Below are 20,000 nucleotides of genomic sequence, written 5' to 3'. Positions count from 1 at the left end.
GTTCTCTTATGATGTGAAAAACAGCCTCGGACGCCTTTGACCTGAGATGTAAATTAGATGTATTGTTCCTGGTGAACTCCTTCTATTTGCCTCTTTGCTGTGACGACACAGTCCTGAGTTAAACCATTGTCTTTTACCTGACTGAGCTGTAATGTACCAAAACGGTCATGTGTTCTCAGGTAAATGCAGCCACGGTGGGTTCTTTGATAGAACAAGCCTTCGGGATCCTGTGGGCGGTATTAACAAGGATAGTCGTGGCTCAAACCACGGCTTCCTTCACCAGCAAGCGGCTGATCTGGCCGTCGCTGCCACGCTGGAGCTACTGGAGGACATCAGGATAGTGGTTGGAGACAGGGACTTTCTGCGGTATGGACAATGTTCAGGCATGTTTTTACACTCATACTGAGCATTGACAGTATGGGAAATAAAGCAGTGTTGGAGAAGAACAATTCAACATGGCTGCTTACAGGTTGAGAGTAAAGCCACTCCAACGTCATGGCTTAAGATTCCATTTTTTCCAATTCGACTTTCATGGTGTTTTTCAATTATTCTGCTCTTAGATAAGCATTTCAAACATTTTGTCCTTCATGGTCCCTCAGATTCATGGGTCTGTCCCAGTCCTCTGCACTGTGTTTTGTGATTGACACCACAGGCAGTATGAGGGACGACATCGCTGCTGTTAAGGACACTACCTTCAGAATTATTGACGGCAGGATAGGAACAGCAGAAGAGCCATCTCTATACATCCTGGTACCTTTCAACGACCCTGGTGTGTAACTTTAAGCCTGTCACATTATCAACACATCGCTAAAGGTAGAGGAATGTAAAAATGTGCAAGCGTTCATATTTGTGCATGTCCTGTCCAGGTTTTGGACCTCTGCTGAGGACAACCGACCCAGATGAATTCAAAGCCAGCATTAACAGTCTCACTGCCAGAGGAGGAGGAGACAGCCCAGAGCTGAGTCTGTCTGGACTACAAGTGAGTGGGCGATTATTACAAAGACGTTCCAGCTACTTCAATCTCACTTGATGACTACAAACTGAGGACAAAAACCCCGTTCCAACCCTGGTTCCATGTGGGGAAAGGGAATGCAACAATTTGATTTAATAGGAAGTAATTAATTTTCCTTTCCTGTGAACATTTAGCACAAAGGCTTTTGTAAATTATAATGGAAAACTGCTGCAAAAAGAATGATAATACCAGCTTTCAATAAACGAGTGGACACTTGCAGAAGACAGAGCTAAAACAAAATAGCATGGAAATAATACCCACAATCAGCAAACAAATCAGGAGCGAAGCAATTGGAAGGGAACTGGGAGGTAAACAAATGTGAAGGAAGGAGTCAAGCACACACTAGCCTTCCTACGCATTATTATTTATGATGATGCTGAGCAGTGTCACTCAGATGTCTGGTTCTACCAGAAGCTTCCTCTCAGCCATAGAAACCTCATGGAGAAATTACTAGAAGGTGGAAAAATCTTCCACAGGATAGAGCTTTACCTCAGCTTTAAAATGAGGTATTACTTCTGCTGCTACGTGGACTAGCAAGCGAGCTACGAATGTTTTTGTGGATTTTGAGATGGCGGCGCTGCTGGCATGTCGCGTCAACATCTAATGTTTATATCTATGGTCTGTCCGTCTTCTCCATTGTTAATGTTAGTTATTGTTCTCCACATATATGAGTGGCCAACAGCGCTAACTCATGGCCAGGCATGGTAACTGCAGAATTTTCAGTTTCCAAACGTTTTGGAAGCAATGATTGTTAAACGTTGAACTTTCCTGAAAAGAAACCTTGAAAAAACAGTTCGTTTTCACTTGAAATGTGGCGTAAACACAACAACTGACTGTTGCTCATGCATGTGGTTTCATGGAGTAATTATCATGAGATAAGAGAATACTTAAGAAGACAAATGAGATAACAGTTTTTCTTACTTCCTGACTGAAAGCTGGCGCTCACAGCTGCTCCAACAGGAAGCAACATTTTTGTCTTCACTGACGCTCCTGCCAAAGACTTCAATCTGAGAAACATTGTCCTGGCACTGATAGAGAGGACACAGTCTGTGGTAAGTCTTCTTGTCCACAGAAAATATCACCAACTCATAGGTTTGGATCACAATGGTGCAGGAGAGCGTGTCACAAGTGTTTATAAAAATCCCTAATCGTCTCTCTCTTTTCAACTCCAGGTCATTTTCTTGTTGACGGACGTGTTAGGTTCTCGCCGTCGCTCCCTCCAAAGTGATGGTCAGAATCCATCGTCCCGTGTGCTGAGCCAGGCGCAGACTGAACTGTACCGAGACATAGCCCGGGCCTCTGGAGGTCAGACCATCGAGGTCAGCAAGCTGGATCTGTCTCAGGCCAATGCCGTCATCGAGGACCTGTCGCTCAGCGCTGTGGTGAGACCGTCACGCCACTCACAAGTTTAATCATCGACAGGGTTCGAATTACAACGTGGCTTTCGGGGGAGCCCTATTTTACAGTACATCCCAATTTCTTATTTTTTGTGTAGAGCCATGGGTTCCTGCTTCTCCAATCACCCCATTGTTTTTTTGCCCAGTTGAAAGGTGCATGGTCGCTGCAGGTCGCAGCGGTGGTAGGGCTATCTGGAGCCAAAGTCTCATCAATATCACTAGCACTAGCAGAAACGTCTGCGTCTAACGGTATCAAGCTAGCTGGTGGTGCACCGATACTGTCGTCATCTTCATTTCTCTTCCTTTGTTTTGTTTTAAATCCAAATTGACTGAGGTTTTGTTGCTTCCTTTTTGACATAATTGTTCCCCAAAAAACCGAATAAAGCAGGCGGCTAGTCTGAACTTAACGTTAACGTCATTACCAAACCAACTCAGCGAGAAGTTCAAGTGGTGGTGGTGACGTAGACTAATGCAGCGCCGCCACGCATGGATGGTCACGACGGGAGACGCAGCGGTTGCATAGAAGAGATTTTCGGAAATAGTAGGCCGAGCCTACTGTAGGCCTGATGAGCGAATAAACTCACAACATTGACATAATTTTATTACTATTATTTATTTCAGGAACCTGATGAAGCTTAACCCATAGAAAATATAAATATATATGGGAAAATTGCCAGTGTTTTTAGAGCTCCCCCTAAATTTTTCAAATTAGGCTTTCAGGGGAGCTCAGCTCCCCTTAGCTCCCCCGTAATTTGAACTCTGATCATCAATCTTCTGCTGATGTGATCACATTAATCCCTCACCGTCCTCGTCTCATGGTTGACTCTGTTCTTCTTCGCTTCTTTTTTTGTCCAGGTAACAGTTTTCCAAGCTGCGGTCGATCCGGGACGTCCGGAGGATTTCTCTTTTGTTGTTGACGCGTCGATCAGAAACGTGATCATTTACATCACCGGCGCTCCGTCGCTCACCTTCAGGCTCACAAGCTCAACAGGTTCCTCTTCCACTTTATTTATTAATACGCAGAAACGTTCTTATGGTAAATGATGAAATGTCACTTGGCCTCCACTTGTTTTCATGAGGATGAATAATAATGAAGAATCATACTGTTAATGTTGAGAACAGCAATTAAATTGATGTTTTGCCATTTCCACTTGAAACCGTCATCATGTAAACAACATTTTAAACAAAACTATCAACGTTGTCAAGAAACCGATAAAAAAAAAAAACGAGTCAGAAGAAAATCCAGTTGAATGAAACAAGCAAACAAAACTAAATGTAGAAACTAAATAAATCTAAAACAAACTTCCAGAACAGTTACTCTGACACATACAAACACAAACAATACATTATCGATATAAACACTAAGTGTGTTTGTTGTATATTAATGTGAAGGAGTTTAACGAAAAGAAGTGTGTGGGAATACAATTTTTAAAAAAAAGGTGATTCTGATGCTGAAAGCTGCAGAAATCCTCCTGGGAAGAAACTCTACAGCAGCTGGATGTCAAGTTCTGCGGTTTTATTTTCTGTGATAGAATTTCAAGGTGCTCAAAGGAGGTTTTTCTGAAAAATGTGTGAATTGAAAAATTATTTTCTTGTGTACTAACATTTTGTTGTACTAAAAATAAGAGAAAACTTTGGTATTGTCAGAATCTGAATGACATTATAGCAGCATTAATAAATGGATATTATAGCAGCATTAATAAATGGATATTATAGCAGCATTAATACATGGATATTATAGCAGCATTAATAAAAGAAAGTGTCCTCAGGTATGGTCACAGCTATTTCTTCATGTTTTCCAGGAGAATCTCAGAACTCGACTGAGCCCAGTGGTTCTTTGGCGAACGTCACCGCGGTGGGGAACCTTCGCCGGGTGAGGCTGAACGCCACCAACGCCAGCGGCCTGTGGGAGATCAGCATTAACTCCAGCAGCGCTTACACCGTGAGGGTCACAGGTCAGTAGGATCATCAGACTTCAGTCAGTAAAAGAAGGTTCACACGTTCTAAATTAATTCCCTAATAAATTCCCATCAGGTCAAAGTTCAGTGAACTTCGTCTTCAGCCTTGTGGAAGAGCGAGCCGGAGCCCACGGCGGTCTGAATGACGTGGACGGACGTCCTCCGACTGGTGGGAACTTGTTCATCACCACGAGGAAAACTATACAACAGAAAACTGTGTATTTTAGAAACGTCCACCACAGTAAAATGCGTCATGTCTTGACTTCCAGGAGGGAACGTGAGTCTCCTGGTCACTGTGACAGGAAGTGACACGGCCACAGTGACCAACGTGACTCTGCTGGACCGCTCCGGCTCCTCGGCCCTCAGCGGCTCGGTGGAGGTACGACCACCGTCAGCAGAGCCCATCCTGTCGTGATCGAAACTACAGCAACTTCGACAAAAGCTCATGAACCGACTTGATGCTTTTCTTGTTTTACGTCAACGTGATGCGGCTGAAAACCTGGATAAAATATCAATCAAGTTCAATATTTGACATTAATGCTTCCAACCACTGGGCTTTTTCAAGGAGGACCACATCAACTGTACACTTAGCAAAGTGCTCTTTCTCCTAAGAAATCCAACATAAATAAATGGTCTAGCTGTTCAGTGTAAGGTGACCAGTGACGGTTTGTTGCATGACAACACCAGTCTCCAGAGTCTCCAACTAAATATATGAGAAGGGTAAAGCATGTCTGTGTGACTTTAAGTATCATTCAAGGTCAAAAGTCATGCGTTTTAATAATAACTGCACTCCTTCGAGCCGGCTTGTTGGTTTTCGCCACCACTCACCAGAACGTTGCCTCTTCTTCATCTCGACTCCCCAGCCATTAGGACGCAGCAACTTCCTGGTGAGATTCGTAGCCGTGCCCGGAGGAGAGTTTGGGGTCGGCCTGATGGGCGAGGACAGCAGCTCCACCTCCAGGGCCGCGGCGGAGCCGTTCCAGAGACAAGCCTCCACCCAGATCCAGACCTCCAGCCTTTCTGTCACCGTCGGTTTCTTTCACCAACTGCTGCAGTGTTTCCTGTCTCCGGTGGCAGCAGACAAACTGGATCTCCTCTTCCTCTTCCGCCTCCACCTCTGCAGGCCCTGGCGCCCAGCAGCAACGTCCAGCCGGGCTCCAACCTGTCCGTCCTCTTCACCGTGTCCTCCAACGCCAGCGGGACGTTCTCCCTGCAAGCCAACAGCGACCGCAGCTACCCCCTCACCGCGCCCAGCAGCCTCACCATCGCATCAGGCGGCGGCGGCGGCGAGGCCAACGGCACGGTGACCATCGCCGTGCCGGACAACGCTACGTCGGGAACAGACTTGACCCTCACCATCCAGGCGCAGAACGCCGCCGCCACCGACATCAACTTCGCCGTGCTCAGGTTTTCGGTGGTCGCCACGGTGAGACTGATGGATATTATAGTGTGTATATAATATTCACATACATACGTGCAATTGGAACAAAGCAGGTTTGTATGAAACTGAAAAGTTTAAAAGATGAAACTTGTTTAGGTATAAATGTCATGGATGATCTCTCGTTACACAAATCAATGTTTTCCATGACTCGCGGTCAGAATTCTAGTTTTATCCTCCATGTCAGCAGTTTAATAGTTGAGACTCTCGCCTGATAGTATCCGATGAGTCATCAGTCCACGAGGATGTCGGCTTCTCTCCATTTTCTTCATGCTTATAATGTTTTCTTCTCTGCACACGTCTGTGTGGTTTCATTACAAAATCAAGCAACAGCGCCCTCCCATGGCCCGGCAGACTAACGACACCATTGTCCCTGTGTCCGCTGCTGCAGTGGAAACGCACTTTTTATTTAACGGGTTAGATGTTGTCATGTGAAACGTTGTCGTGGAAACAGGGCCTAAATTCTTATGGAAACATTAAGCTGCCATGTTTTCTCCTGTTGTTCTGGAAAAGTCGTTAGGCTTCAAATCCGTTCACAAGACTGATGCATCAACAAAACTATATCTTGTTTAAAAAAAAAACAATAATTGTGAACAAAGTATTGTTCACCTGAAAATAGTGAATTAAAAAAATATATATATATCCACAGTTATGGTACTTCGGGGGCTTTTTCTGCATGGTAATGTATTGTGTATTAAGTCAGGGGGCTGCACAGCGGAGCAGTGGGAAGTGCTCCAACCTCACAGCAAAAAGGTTGTCGGTTCAAATACCGGGTGGTGATAGATGGCATGTGGCAGAAGTTTTAAATATATCCAATCTACTTTTCTTTTTTTAACTAAAATGCTGACATGTGGGTCAGTTTTGTGCGTTTTAAACTTGTTTAAATGATCCTATCCTGCAGTATGTGAACTCCTGGGGGGGTGAGAGGAAGTGGGGGCCTCCTCCTGTTCCTTTTCTGGCTCGTTTCAAATATTTGGCACATAAGAAAACCAAGAAGCAACATGTTTCTGCAAAATGCCCCGTATTCAATGAATATAAAATTGTGTTTGAACGCTGTTTCCTTCTTTTCCAGGCAACGGACACCATCAGTCCCGTGTGCCAAATCGTCAGCACCTCGGGTACCTGCCCCGCCGCCCCCGCCCTGTGTGCCTCCACCCAGTGGGACGTCGTCGCTAATTTCACTGATGGCACGAACGGCACCGGCATTACCTCCGTCTCCCTGCGCCAAGGGAACGGCTCTCTGAGCACCACGGTGGCGGTGGGGGCTGGGGGCGAGAACGTCTCAGTGATCACGTACAACTCGTCCTGCTGCTCGCAGAGCGTCGTGGTGGCCGCCGTGGACGGGGCGGGGAATGTGGGACGGTGTCTGGGACAGGCGAGGACCGTCGCCACACCTGCACCCGATACTACACCAAATACTACAACTGCATCTGATATGTCCACTGGACCCACAACTGCATCTGATATGTCCACTGGACCCACAACTGCAGCTGCAACCAGCTCCGCTAGGGGGCGCACACACGACACATCATGCAGTCTGTGGATCAGCGTTGTGGTTTCTCTCCTCTGGAAGATAAATGAATCATGGAAATGACTTCAAGCATCATTTCCATCCTTTAATCTGGAATAATAAAGCAGTGGAATATGCGAAGTTTCTATATAAGTTTCTTGAAAGGCTTTTAAATGATCATTTAAAAATGCTTGAATTATTCAGGGAAAAATCACAAGTTGAATGGGAAAGTTTACATTTTTTTCGTTTTTTAGCTTTAATTTCTTTGCGCTAACTATAGAGCAGAGAGGGATACATGTTTGTATGAAGTGTCTTGCTGCACGGGTTATTGAACAACTTAAACAATGTGAATAAAAACCAGGATCGGTGTGTCGCCGTTAACCTGCAGATGCGCTCTGTGGTTGCATGTGGTTATGGGAAACATGCAGTGTAAAAAAAACAATGAATGAAATAAAAACACTGCTGCAATAACTAATAAGGTTTATTTGTCTATTTCCGGAAAAAAAAGTACAACAAAGAACCAAGTGAACCTCATTGGGCAGTAAAAATGTAACAAATACAATAATAGTTAAAAGTGGAAGAACTGAGGGCGACTTCCAGCAGCTAAACGAGAATGGCACTTCTGGGCTCTGTCTCACGAAGCAGATCAAATCAAGAAAGGTGGATAAAACAGGAGCACACACACACTGGACTGCAGTCTGGATTACAGAGCATGTTCCTGCATGTGACTGATGGTGAAGTAAGACGAGCCTTACTTGATGTGGTCCAGCTTGACTTGGTGGCTCTGCTTTGTGAGACGAGCCCCAGCGGTCAGGACACAGAACGACGGCACAATATCCAAAGCACAGCTGTTTTTTGGATATTGAGGGGAAACAGGGGGAAGAGTGAACTGCTTGGTCCTTTTATCCAGAGAAATAATCATGAACTGATACTTAAATTGTCCTCAAAGCAATACAGCAATCACAAAATCAAAGTCCAGCAGATTTACTATATAAAAGAAAAGCGAATCGGCTTTTAATTATCATGGCAAGTTAACGTCAAAGCAGCACAACACCAAAGAAAGGGAAACAAATTAAAGAGAGAGATTTTGTTTTACAACTCATAAAATAAGTTTGTCCTGCAAGATCATCAAAAGCAACTGGAAGGTCAAAAGTGCACCACGATGACGAGGAGTTTGGATTGATTGAGAAGTAAAGTCACCTGAACTCACCAGAGGAGCACTTCATGGAGACGAACACAGCTTAAGCCCACCTTCAGCCTGTGATAATGCCTTCCTCATCACACACAACACTAAATAATCATCCTTCATTGTCTTCCTTAAATCGTCAAGCACATTCATATCACACCAGTAAGGAAACTTGGAACAGGTTCAATGTAGGAAATCTACTATGTTACTCATTAATGCTATTTACAATACCTAATGTTACTCTTTTAAACAGAGCAGAGCTTAATGTTACACAGTTGGATAGTTTGCATGACTGTAAGAGCCCACGGTAGTTTGAACGTGTCCCTGGATCTCTGTGTTCCTGACAAGAGAGGCGCTCAATACCAGAACGTACGTCTAATCTATACATCATAGATCTATACCAAGAAATCCCACACAGCATCTCCTACCCCAAAGGCAAAGACAAAAGCTACAGGTACAGATAAATAGCTACAGTCTGATTTTCTCTTTAACAAAAAGCAAGTGTGAAACTGTACAAACTATTAACAGTTCTTATCGTATGGCAAGACCTTGTGTGTGACCCGCTCTGCAGAGCCGCGACTGACCTGGAAGGACTTTGGTCCAACAAACCCAACAACACAGTAAGGTAACACATTCCTTCATTGTCAAATAAGGTGTCCAACACTGGAAAGTGCAAAATGCATTTTGCGCTGGAAAAGTTAGCAATTGAATGAGTAGGGGAAGAAAAGGGTGCTGATGCCCTCGGAGGGAGTAGCACGCGAGCTAGCCCTGCTGCTAACGGTCTGATGACTGCTTTGATCGGATTATGTTCAGCTTCAGCTACGGTGTTTGGGGGGACGAGCCCCGTTTCCTTCTTGGCTAACAAAGAAAAATAAAATGGGGAAAATAAAGGAAATGTTGTGTTCCTGTAGCTGAAATACACGGAGATTTTGGTTTCTACAGGTTAGTGATGATAAACTGTTGCATGCAGAGGCACTGAGTTCAGAGTTTATAGGCCTACAGTATTTTCTCTGGACATGCTCACATTTCACTCAAAGTCAGTATTTCTATTATACAAAATTACTTCCAATATTAGCGTTCACTTTTTTTTGTCATACGATTGCATCACCAGACATACTGTGCTGGTCGTCCACTGACAGTACATCTGTATATACTTCACGCAATGTTTATTTTTTCAGAACATTTCATGCAGCATATAAAAACCCGTCCTTTGAATAATTTCACTCGACGGAAACGGGGTGTTTTCCATCCAAAGCGTTTGCTCTTCTAACGTTTTTTTGTCGGTTTTTTTGTCGCTCATTCGGGGTTTCGGGTGACAGCGAGTCGCTCAAGCGCAACACAAATAATGGCCACGGCGAAGGAATCGTCTCCCCGCTTGAATAAAAACACTGGCTTGGATTTCGCCGACTGGCGCCGGCGAGGCGAGGGTCTGAGCACTTCTGCACATGCTCTGCACCTTCAACAAAGAAAAAGCACACACTCAAGTCAGCTTGATGCACGTGCTCTGCTCGTCACGGCCAACGCTTTCATTTCCTCCACTCCCTGCACAAAGAGCGGTGGACGCTGTAAAACCCTCCCAAACACGACCTCGTTCCTGCAGGAGAGCAGCGAAGAGTCCGGCATTAGTTTTAGGCAACATTTAACTTCTCGTTTGACTGTTTTAATTACCGACATGAATCACTTCAGTCGTCCCGACGTCGCCAGCTCCGGTGACCCGTCGTATCAAAACTGCAAGTCCAGCAACAGCTTTTCTTTTGCTAAAGCATCACTGCTAGTATGCAAACGCTCCAAAGTTTCTAATGTGTAAACATTCCCAGGGTTAAGTAGGCTGGGATCTTACATAGAACAGTGAGTGTTATACTGTGGAGGTACAAAACGTGGGTATTTGGCAAAAAAAAGCAGGGAGAGAAAGGAGGAATTCTGTCCCTGCCTTTGAAGTGCGAGCCAGGTAGTCGGGGGACCTGAGGTGTTTTCTCTCTGATTGTACTGATCTTGCATCTCTTTTGTTACTACAGTTGGAAACTTAACCGAAACAAAGGGTAAATGATGATTTAAAGGCCGGTTTGGATGGCTCACGTAAGAGGCGGAGCCGTCAAGAGGGCACTTGACTCTCCACTGTGGGATTCTAACACATTACATCTACTGTGCTATCCTGGTTTGTCATCAACTTCCTTTCTATTTAGATGCAAACCTTTTGCAGACTGAAACTAGATGGCTGCCGTCCATTTGCACACATTGGTTAAACTAATAAACACCACGAGCTCCGTGGCGTTAAGGCAACTACTTCAAGGTTCAAAAGTTCTGAGCCAGCTGATCCGATTGAAAGAAGCAGAACTCAGGTTATTCTGAAAATAATACACGGACAGGAAATAAAAGACGTGCCTCCCTACAACAACGACAAGAATACAATATGTGACGTGGGGCTGGAGTCACGGGGACAGGAAGTCAGCCACAACCGGGTCGCTGAGTGTCCAGCTTGCCTCGGTCGTAGGAGTGACACTGGAGAAAGAGTCCTGGTGGTCTGTGGCGTCTCCCGCTATGGCGAATTGGCGGACATGGCTGGAGAACTGGACTATCTGGGCACTGGTGTTCTGAGGTTAGGCTCGTCTCATTGGGCTCGTAAGACAGTAGGCGTGGGGAGGAAGTAAGACAGGCGTGGGGGAAGACAGTCCAACGTCCCTCTACTGCTCGTCCATCTCGACCAGCTCAGAGTTGAAGGACGTTTGGACGTGATTGGAGACGGTGGACGGGCCCAGGTCAGATCCCTGGGTGGTGCCGCTCGGGGCGGGGGCGGGGGTGGGGGTGGGGTCGGGGTCGAGGAGGGTCAGGGTTTCCGGAGCAGACTTTTTACGGGGTCGATCTTTGGGGACAGAAAGGGACTCGGGTGCATCGGAGCACATGGGGGTGGAAGGGGCGCTGGCGGGGCCGGTGAGGGCGCAGGAGGACAGGGGCGTCTCGCTGATGGAGATGGACGGAGGAAACATCCCGATCTTCTGGTTGGTGGCCTCCTGAATGGTGCGTTCAAACTCTCTCACCTCATCCATCGTCATGTCTGGTGGGAAAGAAATCACCGACAGGAAGAAGAATGAGGGCCAGAGGACACATTGTCTTCATCACCGGAATGCAAATTCAAACACAAGAGACTGCGAGTGTCAATATTAGAGTCACAACCACATCTAGAAAATAGGAGAGGAAATCTGAGTCAGGCTACAAAGATTCAAATGTAATGTGTTGCAGTACTCAATTACTTTACCGGCAAAGATTACTCTGTGGTTGTGCAAATACAACATCAAATGACTTACAGTTTCCAGCCAGTCGTACTCAGACAGTTTGTGGGGGACACAATGAGGTCAATGACGTCAATGAGGACAAGAGACAATGAAAAAGGACATACGCTTGCTTTGTCATGGATCTCTATGTCATCCAGTGACGGTGGCTTTGTGGTGGAATCCTGCTGCTCATGGCAAACTTTAATGTTGGTTTTCTCATGCATTTGTCTCTCGTAATCCCGCACGTCATCCAAATTCATATCTGGAAGGGGGGGGGAGGGGCGTAACTCCTCGACAATGACACTCCAAGTATGAGACAAGCAGGGGTGGGGGCGGAGGAGTGGAGGACGCTTCAAGATTAAGGAAAGGTGTGAGCAGGCCGGAGCGTTAAAAGCGCCAAAGAGAGAAAAAAACCCCGCAAAGGTTCACTTCATCCACAAGCAAAAATAATCCCACATGTGAGAAGATTGCTGGAGTATTAGAAAGACGGGAAAAGAAGAATCATCCAGGAGGCAGCGAGCTGCGCTACGACGGGGAGAGGTTTAGTGAGGGGACAGGAGAGGAGGACAAGATGTTTCATGGCAAAGACAATGGGGTTTAATATCTGGACAGCGACAGAAACAACCAAAGAGCCGAGGGTGGGTGAAAGTGCTGCAGCCACTTCTGGGGGCAAACGAGGCCAGCAGGCACTGGGAGAGGTGGACGCTCATGTTTCACCTTCATCACACACATTTCAGTTTGCTCTCTCATGGCGCTAACGCTAACTGGTGGACAGGCAGCATCGATGAGCACGGCCAAACCTTTGGTTGCGAACACACTGACGCACGAGGAAAAGACTTCTCTATCATGGAACGTATAAAGTAGGGTCACGTTGTGGAGATCGAATCAACCAAACGTGGAGGTGTAGTGAACATCCATGCTGCGGGTGGAGAAGCAGTGAGCGGGTGAGGTGCAGGTGAAAGGGTGCATGCTGATAAGTAAAGGTGGCGGGTGAAAGGAGGTGAGCTACCCAGAAATACCCCACAGTATAGGATGAATTGAATGTGGCTGGTGGACCTACCTATCCACTCGTCCACCCAGGCGAAGGCCTGTCTGTGTCCCAGCAGCAACACGTCCCGCACCACCTGCAACCATCAGCAAGCTTCAGCGTCTTTGTGTCGGACGTTCCTGATCGTCGGACCACTAAAGACTTCGGCGCGAGTCCAGATGAAGTGACGACCTCGACGCAGTGGCACGGAGCAGGCGAGGTATTTTGTGAAGGAGCGCCGTCTCACCTTGTGAACAAACTGCTCCACCCGTGTCTGCAGACCCCACACCTCGAACTTGACGGTCACCAGCTTGTAGGAGCACATGATGGGATCCTGCGAGTCCCTCCAGCCTTCCTGAAGCATCCCTCTCGACGTCTTCTCCGACTTGAAGTATCGCAGGTCCTGCGAAGACGGCGGAGTCCATCAACGTGAAACCAAATACTGTTTGGTCCACATTTATCCACAGTGATAAAACGAGTGAAAAGACCAAACAATGAGGCTGAAATAGCAGCAGACAACACACACACACACACACACACACACACACACCTCAGACTCCTTATAGTATCGCTCTGGGATCTCGTCGTAGGCGATGTCGACGAAGCACACCTCCCTCTCCTGCTCCTTCAGCTCGCTGTCGAAGATCTGGAAGGTGAAAAAAGAAAAAAAAGGATCATTTTGCTCCCGGCCTCTCAGTACGCCAGCAATAAAGAGAAACGTAAACACTGATGGCTCAAACATATTCAAACTCTTCCGCTGCAGCTTCTCAAAGCCACGAAAAGCACAAGCTGTCATTGTCGAACCAGCCACTAGGGGTCGCTCTCCACCGACACATTCTACACGTCCATGGCTGGACCACAGCGGACTGCAATCACTTTCACTCCTGTGTTAAATATTCTCACAATGACCGTGTTAAATCCTCTGTGTTGTATTTGGTGCTGTACAGATAAAGTTGAATTTAATTGAATTTCACTGCTTCATCGTAACATAAAACTGCTCGGACTCGTCAAGGAGATCCTGGAGGTTCGTTCTCCCGGTGCAGGAAGAAGCAACGCGCCATCAGTAAATCTACTGTGTACATACGTCTATACTACTATATTTCTAGCGATGTGCCCATTGTACACCCCCCCCCCCCCTCCTGTGTCTTTGGCTCGGTGTCCAGGCAGTGGCAGCCCATCATTTGATGACTAATGCTCTAACAAACTGGAGTGCAGGGAGCAAGTCGTCCAACGGTCCAAATGAAATGATCTCTGCAGCAAAGCAGCGGCTGGAGGCTCCTGTGCTGAATGGCTGCTGTTAGCACACCACGGCGAACAATCACCAAGTCAGTCTGGATCACTCTCAATGTTTTGTGTTGGCTTGTATTAGCTTTACAGGTAGACTTTGATTTTTTTTTTGCAGGAGGCAACCTGGACAGCAGTGTGACACTCGTGTCCTGAACGGATCTATAAGTGTAGAACACTTAAAAGTCAAACCTGCCATGGTCATCCTGCACCAGCTCTTAATATTTATGTGTAAATAAGGCTTTTGAAACGTTTGCTTTCATTTTTCCTTCACGTGAAAACATCCCCGGTGGCTGTCTGGGTTTAGGCTGACCTTTAGTATTGGGGACATGTGGTTCGTTTTTCACCAGGAAACAGATTGAGCGGTGGAGTGACGAGACGAGACGTTTCCACTGGAGAAAAAATCTTGTGTCTGACTACATAAAATATAAATCATTTATGTCTGGTTTCACTGTATTTACTCATTAATATTCATTACGCCCCATGTCGAGGCAGGCGATTCTATGTACTAGAGCAGGGACGACAAATACCGTGGAGCCGCATGTCAGACTTAATTTAACTTGTCTACCTACAGACACTCCAAATGAATCATCGAAGTGTGAATATAAGCTCATATGGTTTGTGTTCGGTCGGAGTGATTCAGCATTCCTCGATCTGCTGGCAGCTTCTGTTGACGACCTGCGATTCAGTGACTAACGGTGCAACGCGGCCGCAAAACTCCACTGCATCATTTCAACACTATTTAGTGAAAATATTTGATTATTTTGAACTGAACTCTCTGAACCTAATTCTGAGGTTTTCATTCAGTAAGATTTGATTTTGCCATGTTGTTTTCATCACGTCTCTATGTTGTTTTCATCACGTCTCTATGTTGTTTTCATTGTGTCTCTATGTTGTTTTCATTACGTCTCTATGTTGTTTTCATTGTGTCTCTATGTTGTTTTCATCACGTCTCTATGTTGTTTTCATTGTGTCTCTATGTTGTTTTCATCACGTCTCTATGTTGTTTTCATTGTGTCTCTATGTTGTTTTCATCACGTCTCTATGTTGTTTTCATCACGTCTCTATGTTGTTTTCATCACGTCTCTATGTTGTTTTCATTGTGTCTCTATGTTGTTTTCATCGCGTCTCTATGTTGTTTTCATCACGTCTCTATGTTGTTTTCATCACGTCTCTATGTTGTTTTCATCACGTCTCTATGTTGTTTTCATCGCGTCTCTATGTTGTTTTCATCACGTCTCTATGTTGTTTTCATTACGTCTCTATGTTGTTTTCATTACGTCTCTATGTTGTTTTCATCACATCTCTATGTTGTTTTCATCACATCTCTATGTTGTTTTCATCACGTCTCTATGTTGTTTTCATCACATCTCGATGTTGTTTTCATCACGTCTCTATGTTGTTTTCATTACGTCTCTATGTTGTTTTCATCACGTCTCTATGTTGTTTTCATTACGTCTCTATGTTGTTTTCATCACGTCTCTATGTTGTTTTCATTACGTCTCTATGTTGTTTTCATCACGTCTCTATGTTGTTTTCATTACGTCTCTATGTTGTTTTCATCACGTCTCTATGTTGTTTTCATTACGTCTCTATGTTGTTTTCATTACGTCTCTATGTTGTTTTCATCACGTCTCTATGTTGTTTTCATCACATCTCGATGTTGTTTTCATCACGTCTCTATGTTGTTTTCATTACGTCTCTATGTTGTTTTCATCACGTCTCTATGTTGTTTTCATTGTGTCTCTATGTTGTTTTCATTACATCTCTATGCTGTTTTCATCACATCTCTATGTTGTTTTCATTACGTCTCTATGTTGTTTTCATCACGTCTCTATGTTGTTTTCATCACATCTCTATGTTGTTTTCATTGTGTCTCTATGTTGTTTTCATTACGTCTCTATGTTGTTTTCATCACGTCTCTATGTTGTTTTCATTGTGTCTCTATGTTGTTTTCATTACATCTCTATGCTGTTTTCATCACATCTCTATGTTGTTTTCATTACGTCTCTATGTTGTTTTCATCACGTCTCTATGTTGTTTTCATCACATCTCTATGTTGTTTTCATTGTGTCTCTATGTTGTTTTCATCACATCTTTTCATATTTTAAATGATTATTGCCATTTTTTCCCTTGATAAGTTTTGTTTGTTTTTGTTTTTGTTAGGGTTAACCCTAAACAATAATCCCCAGCGACCACACATTAGGTTGTTCTATTGGTACCGCCCCTCATTCTAATTGGCTCTCATGATGATTTGTGAAGCAGCGTCACCACACTGTGGTATGAACGACGACTTCAAGCTAAATGAGTGGCAAAAATGGCAAAAACCAAAGTATTGCAGCAGATAATTCACCTCCAGCGGAAGACCCTGGTTCTGCAGTTTCTTTTCTACAGGGACCTCATGGTAAAGGTTTGAATGCCCTCACACACACACACACACACACACACACACACACACACACACACAGTGTACTCACATTGTCATTGCAGCCTTTGTTATCCTCGTACTTCGTCTCTATGTGGATGGAGAACTTGGGAAGGAAGGAGCACTGTGGATTCATAAAGGACAGATGTTGAACCGACAGGAGAACAAAGCTTTTAAAGAAAGTCGGGTAGTTTTGGTCGATATTTAAAACACCCGACAGTCCTTCGTTTCTTGTAATAATCCAGAAGAAATGATTTGTTTAGAGGGAATAATCTGTGCAAAAGTACTGGTTTCTTTCTTTTTCTGTTACGCCCTGAAAAACAAAAGCCTCCGTCTCCGTCACAACATTGTCCTCTTTTCCCTGGGATTCCCGCCCTCCACCCGCCCTCCACCCGCCTGACTCCTGCTGGCCACAACCAAGACACGTCACATGCATGTGCCTCTCTGTGTGTGTGTGTGTGTGTGTGTGTGTGTGTGTGTCTATAGACAAAGAAAATGTAGGTTTCTGTCGTGAATCAAACAACATCTCTTGGTAGAAGACGTTTCGACTTGAGGATGAAATAAAAACACCACATGCAGTGATATTTTCAGTTACCTTGTGAATTCCCAAATGCAAAATTTAGAAAAATCACAAAATACAGATATATTTTAAAATTATATATGTAAAATTGAAAGGCTTTTTTCTCAAATTTGCCCCTCCCTACAACAGTGATTTGTTTATAGAATTTCAGCTTGAAAACCAATAATATTGCAGCTAAAAATAGAATATTTCAAAAGATATTTTCTTTTTTATATTTTTAGACGGGAGCCACAAGAAATAAAGCACAATTACAAGTAAATAAAAACAACCAAAACACATATCTATATATGTTTGTGTGCAGTTCACCCTCACGGTGCTTGTAGTATACCCAAACAGTACTCTGCCACACCGTACTGTGTTCTGTATACAGATCTGAGAAGTACTGCCATGTGGATACTCACAGTGTACTCTTTGGTCCACAGCGTCAGGTTGGAGCAAAGGAAGAGCAGAAAAGTAGAAAATTAGGAGAAAATTGAATTTTCGCAATGCATAACATGTGACATGTGACAATTTGAAGCACAATGTCACTTTTTTGCCTCTACAGCGTCCCCTCTTCAGTCTCATGCTCAGAAAATTCAACGTGGAGGCACTGTTGGACGTCCTCACGACCTCTACTCGACCTCTACTCGAGTATTAATGAGCCGATTCACAGCGATTTAGCAGATCCGGCCGATAAAAGCCTCTGAATCCACAGTGTACGACGGTTTTAGACTGAACCTGCAGCCACAAGTAGATCATATTCTACATTTTTGTTCTCCACAGGCAGTAATCCCAGCAGTGTCAACAGGAGAATTATTCGTGGAGCTGGAGCTCAGCCCGAATGAGGCCTTTTTCTGTGAAGTTTATTTTAAAATGCACTGAAGCTGCATCGTGACTCGTCTTCTCACTAACAAAACATTCAATACATTTCCAATGAATGTAGTTCTGAGCAAACTGCTTAACAAAAAAAACAAAAAAAACCAGGTAAACCAGTTGATGAGTTTAAGAGCCAGTCCTTCGTGTGACGGCAGAATTAATCCAGTGGCAGCAGACGCTCACCTGTTATGGTGTAAGGGTAGTAGTTCCACGCCTTCTCCGTCACGTAGAAGATCTTCGGAACCACGGCTCGAGCCCAGCTGGGCAACTTACTGCGAAGACAACGGAGACGGACGGAGACGGGAGGGACGGGGTGAAATGATGGAAAACTTGTTCCACAGAGCTTCAGGTAGAAGACGCCATGAAAACACTTTTTAAAAACGAAGGATAGCAGAACATTTCTCATGCACACCGAAGCATAAACGTCTCAACACTTTCAAACCCTTTGGAATCAACTGCCCACAAACAAAAGACACAAACAAAGAGATGAATCCTGAAGAGTTCTAATGTGTGTGGAGTTCAGTGAGTGGCTTTAGGGAACGTCCTGATCAAGAAGAAATGTTAAAAGTGAGAAATTGGTTTATCGAAAAGAAGTTGTCCTTAAATTGGGACAAAACAAACGATATGATTTTCAGTTAATCACAGCAAAATTGATCATGTGAAACTCACAATTGATGGAGCTAGCATAAAAAGAGTCAAGGAAGTTAAGTTTCTAGGTGTTGTTGTAGACGAAAAGTTAAATTGGAAAGCTCATATTGATTATGTAAAAAGCAAAATCAGCAAAAGTATCGGCATTTTATATAAAGTTAGAGCTTTGGGAATCGAATTGATTTGATTTTGTTGAAAAGTGCTAATAGAAACAGATAACACAAGATTAATCTTCTCTCTGTTCCCCTTTGTTCATGTATGGATGACAAATTATTATATATATACATATATATTGTGAAATGGCATGAAATAACATGAACAAATAAATAAATAAAAGTTCTCCGCCTCAGAACACTGGAGCTGCTCCCGGTGACGGCGCCGCCCTACTGGAGGTCCGGGGTTAAAGGCCTCCGGGGCAGAGCATACCAAAGTACTACACGATAAAGTACTGCACGATAAAGTACTGCACGATAAAGTGCTGCACGATAAAGTACTGCACGATAAAGTGCTGCACGATAAAGTGCTGCACGATAAAGTGCTGCACGATAAAGTACTGCACGATAAAGTGCTGCACGATAAAGTACTGCACGATAAAGTACTGCACGATAAAGTACTGCACGATAAAGTACTGCACGATAAAGTACTGCACGATAAAATACTGCACGATAAAGTACTGCACGATAAAGTGCTGCACGATAAAGTACTGCACGATAAAGTACTGCACGATAAAGTACTGCACGATAAAGTACTGCACGATAAAATACTGCACGATAAAGTACTGCACGATAAAGTGCTGCACGATAAAGTACTGCACGATAAAGTGCTGCACGATAAAGTACTGCACGATAAAGTACTGCACGATAAAGTGCTGCACGATAAAGTACTGCACCATAAAATACTGCACGATAAAGTACTGCACGATAAAGTACTGCACGATAAAGTGCTGCACGATAAAGTACTGCACGATAAAATACTGCACGATAAAGTGCTGCACGATAAAGTACTGCACGATAAAGTACTGCACGATAAAGTGCTGCACGATAAAGTGCTGCACGATAAAGTACTGCACGATAAAGTACTGCACGATAAAGTGCTGCACGATAAAGTACTGCACGATAAAGTACTGCACGATAAAATACTGCACGATAAAGTACTGCACGATAAAGTGCTGCACGATAAAGTGCTGCACGATAAAGTACTGCACGATAAAATACTGCACGATAAAGTGCTGCACGATAAAGTACTGCACGATAAAGTACTGCACGATAAAGTGCTGCACGATAAAGTGCTGCACGATAAAGTACTGCACGATAAAGTACTGCACGATAAAGTGCTGCACGATAAAGTACTGCACGATAAAGTACTGCACGATAAAATACTGCACGATAAAGTACTGCACGATAAAGTGCTG

At 44.4% G+C, this 20,000-nt stretch overlaps 2 protein-coding genes across 2 annotated transcripts in view; one reads left to right on the top strand and one right to left on the bottom strand.

Moving 5' to 3' along the window:
• The window catches only part of LOC308149157 (von Willebrand factor A domain-containing protein 7-like), a gene marked incomplete at its 5' end in the record, with an annotated part of 9,669 nt that extends 1,882 nt beyond the window's left edge, over positions 1–7,787 (top strand). The window contains 12 exons of the mRNA XM_080520827.1: positions 180–366; positions 600–769; positions 867–979; positions 1,948–2,064; positions 2,185–2,394; positions 3,265–3,400; positions 4,212–4,364; positions 4,444–4,536; positions 4,637–4,746; positions 5,231–5,395; positions 5,491–5,793; positions 6,878–7,787. Coding sequence (XP_080376953.1) covers positions 180–366; positions 600–769; positions 867–979; positions 1,948–2,064; positions 2,185–2,394; positions 3,265–3,400; positions 4,212–4,364; positions 4,444–4,536; positions 4,637–4,746; positions 5,231–5,395; positions 5,491–5,793; positions 6,878–7,399 — 2,279 coding nt within the window. The 3' untranslated portion in view covers positions 7,400–7,787. The remainder of the gene's footprint in view (positions 1–179; positions 367–599; positions 770–866; positions 980–1,947; positions 2,065–2,184; positions 2,395–3,264; positions 3,401–4,211; positions 4,365–4,443; positions 4,537–4,636; positions 4,747–5,230; positions 5,396–5,490; positions 5,794–6,877) is intronic.
• Positions 7,781–20,000, bottom strand: part of LOC308128618 (cytoplasmic phosphatidylinositol transfer protein 1-like) — a 75,322-nt gene continuing 63,102 nt past the window's right edge. Inside the window, exons 3-9 of the mRNA XM_080494247.1 lie at positions 18,125–18,213; positions 17,488–17,495; positions 16,559–16,630; positions 13,348–13,443; positions 13,045–13,200; positions 12,831–12,894; positions 7,781–11,553 (exon numbers count right to left, since the gene is read on the bottom strand). Of these exons, the coding sequence (XP_080350373.1) occupies positions 11,183–11,553; positions 12,831–12,894; positions 13,045–13,200; positions 13,348–13,443; positions 16,559–16,630; positions 17,488–17,495; positions 18,125–18,213 (856 nt within the window). The 3' untranslated portion in view covers positions 7,781–11,182. The remainder of the gene's footprint in view (positions 11,554–12,830; positions 12,895–13,044; positions 13,201–13,347; positions 13,444–16,558; positions 16,631–17,487; positions 17,496–18,124; positions 18,214–20,000) is intronic.

This window comes from Blennius ocellaris, assembly GCF_963422515.1.
Source record: "Blennius ocellaris genome assembly, chromosome: 3".
In the NCBI taxonomy this organism is placed as follows: Eukaryota; Metazoa; Chordata; class Actinopteri; order Blenniiformes; family Blenniidae; genus Blennius; species Blennius ocellaris.
The sequence above is the reverse complement of the archived record's forward strand: the minus strand, read 5'-3'. Positions and strand labels throughout refer to the sequence as shown.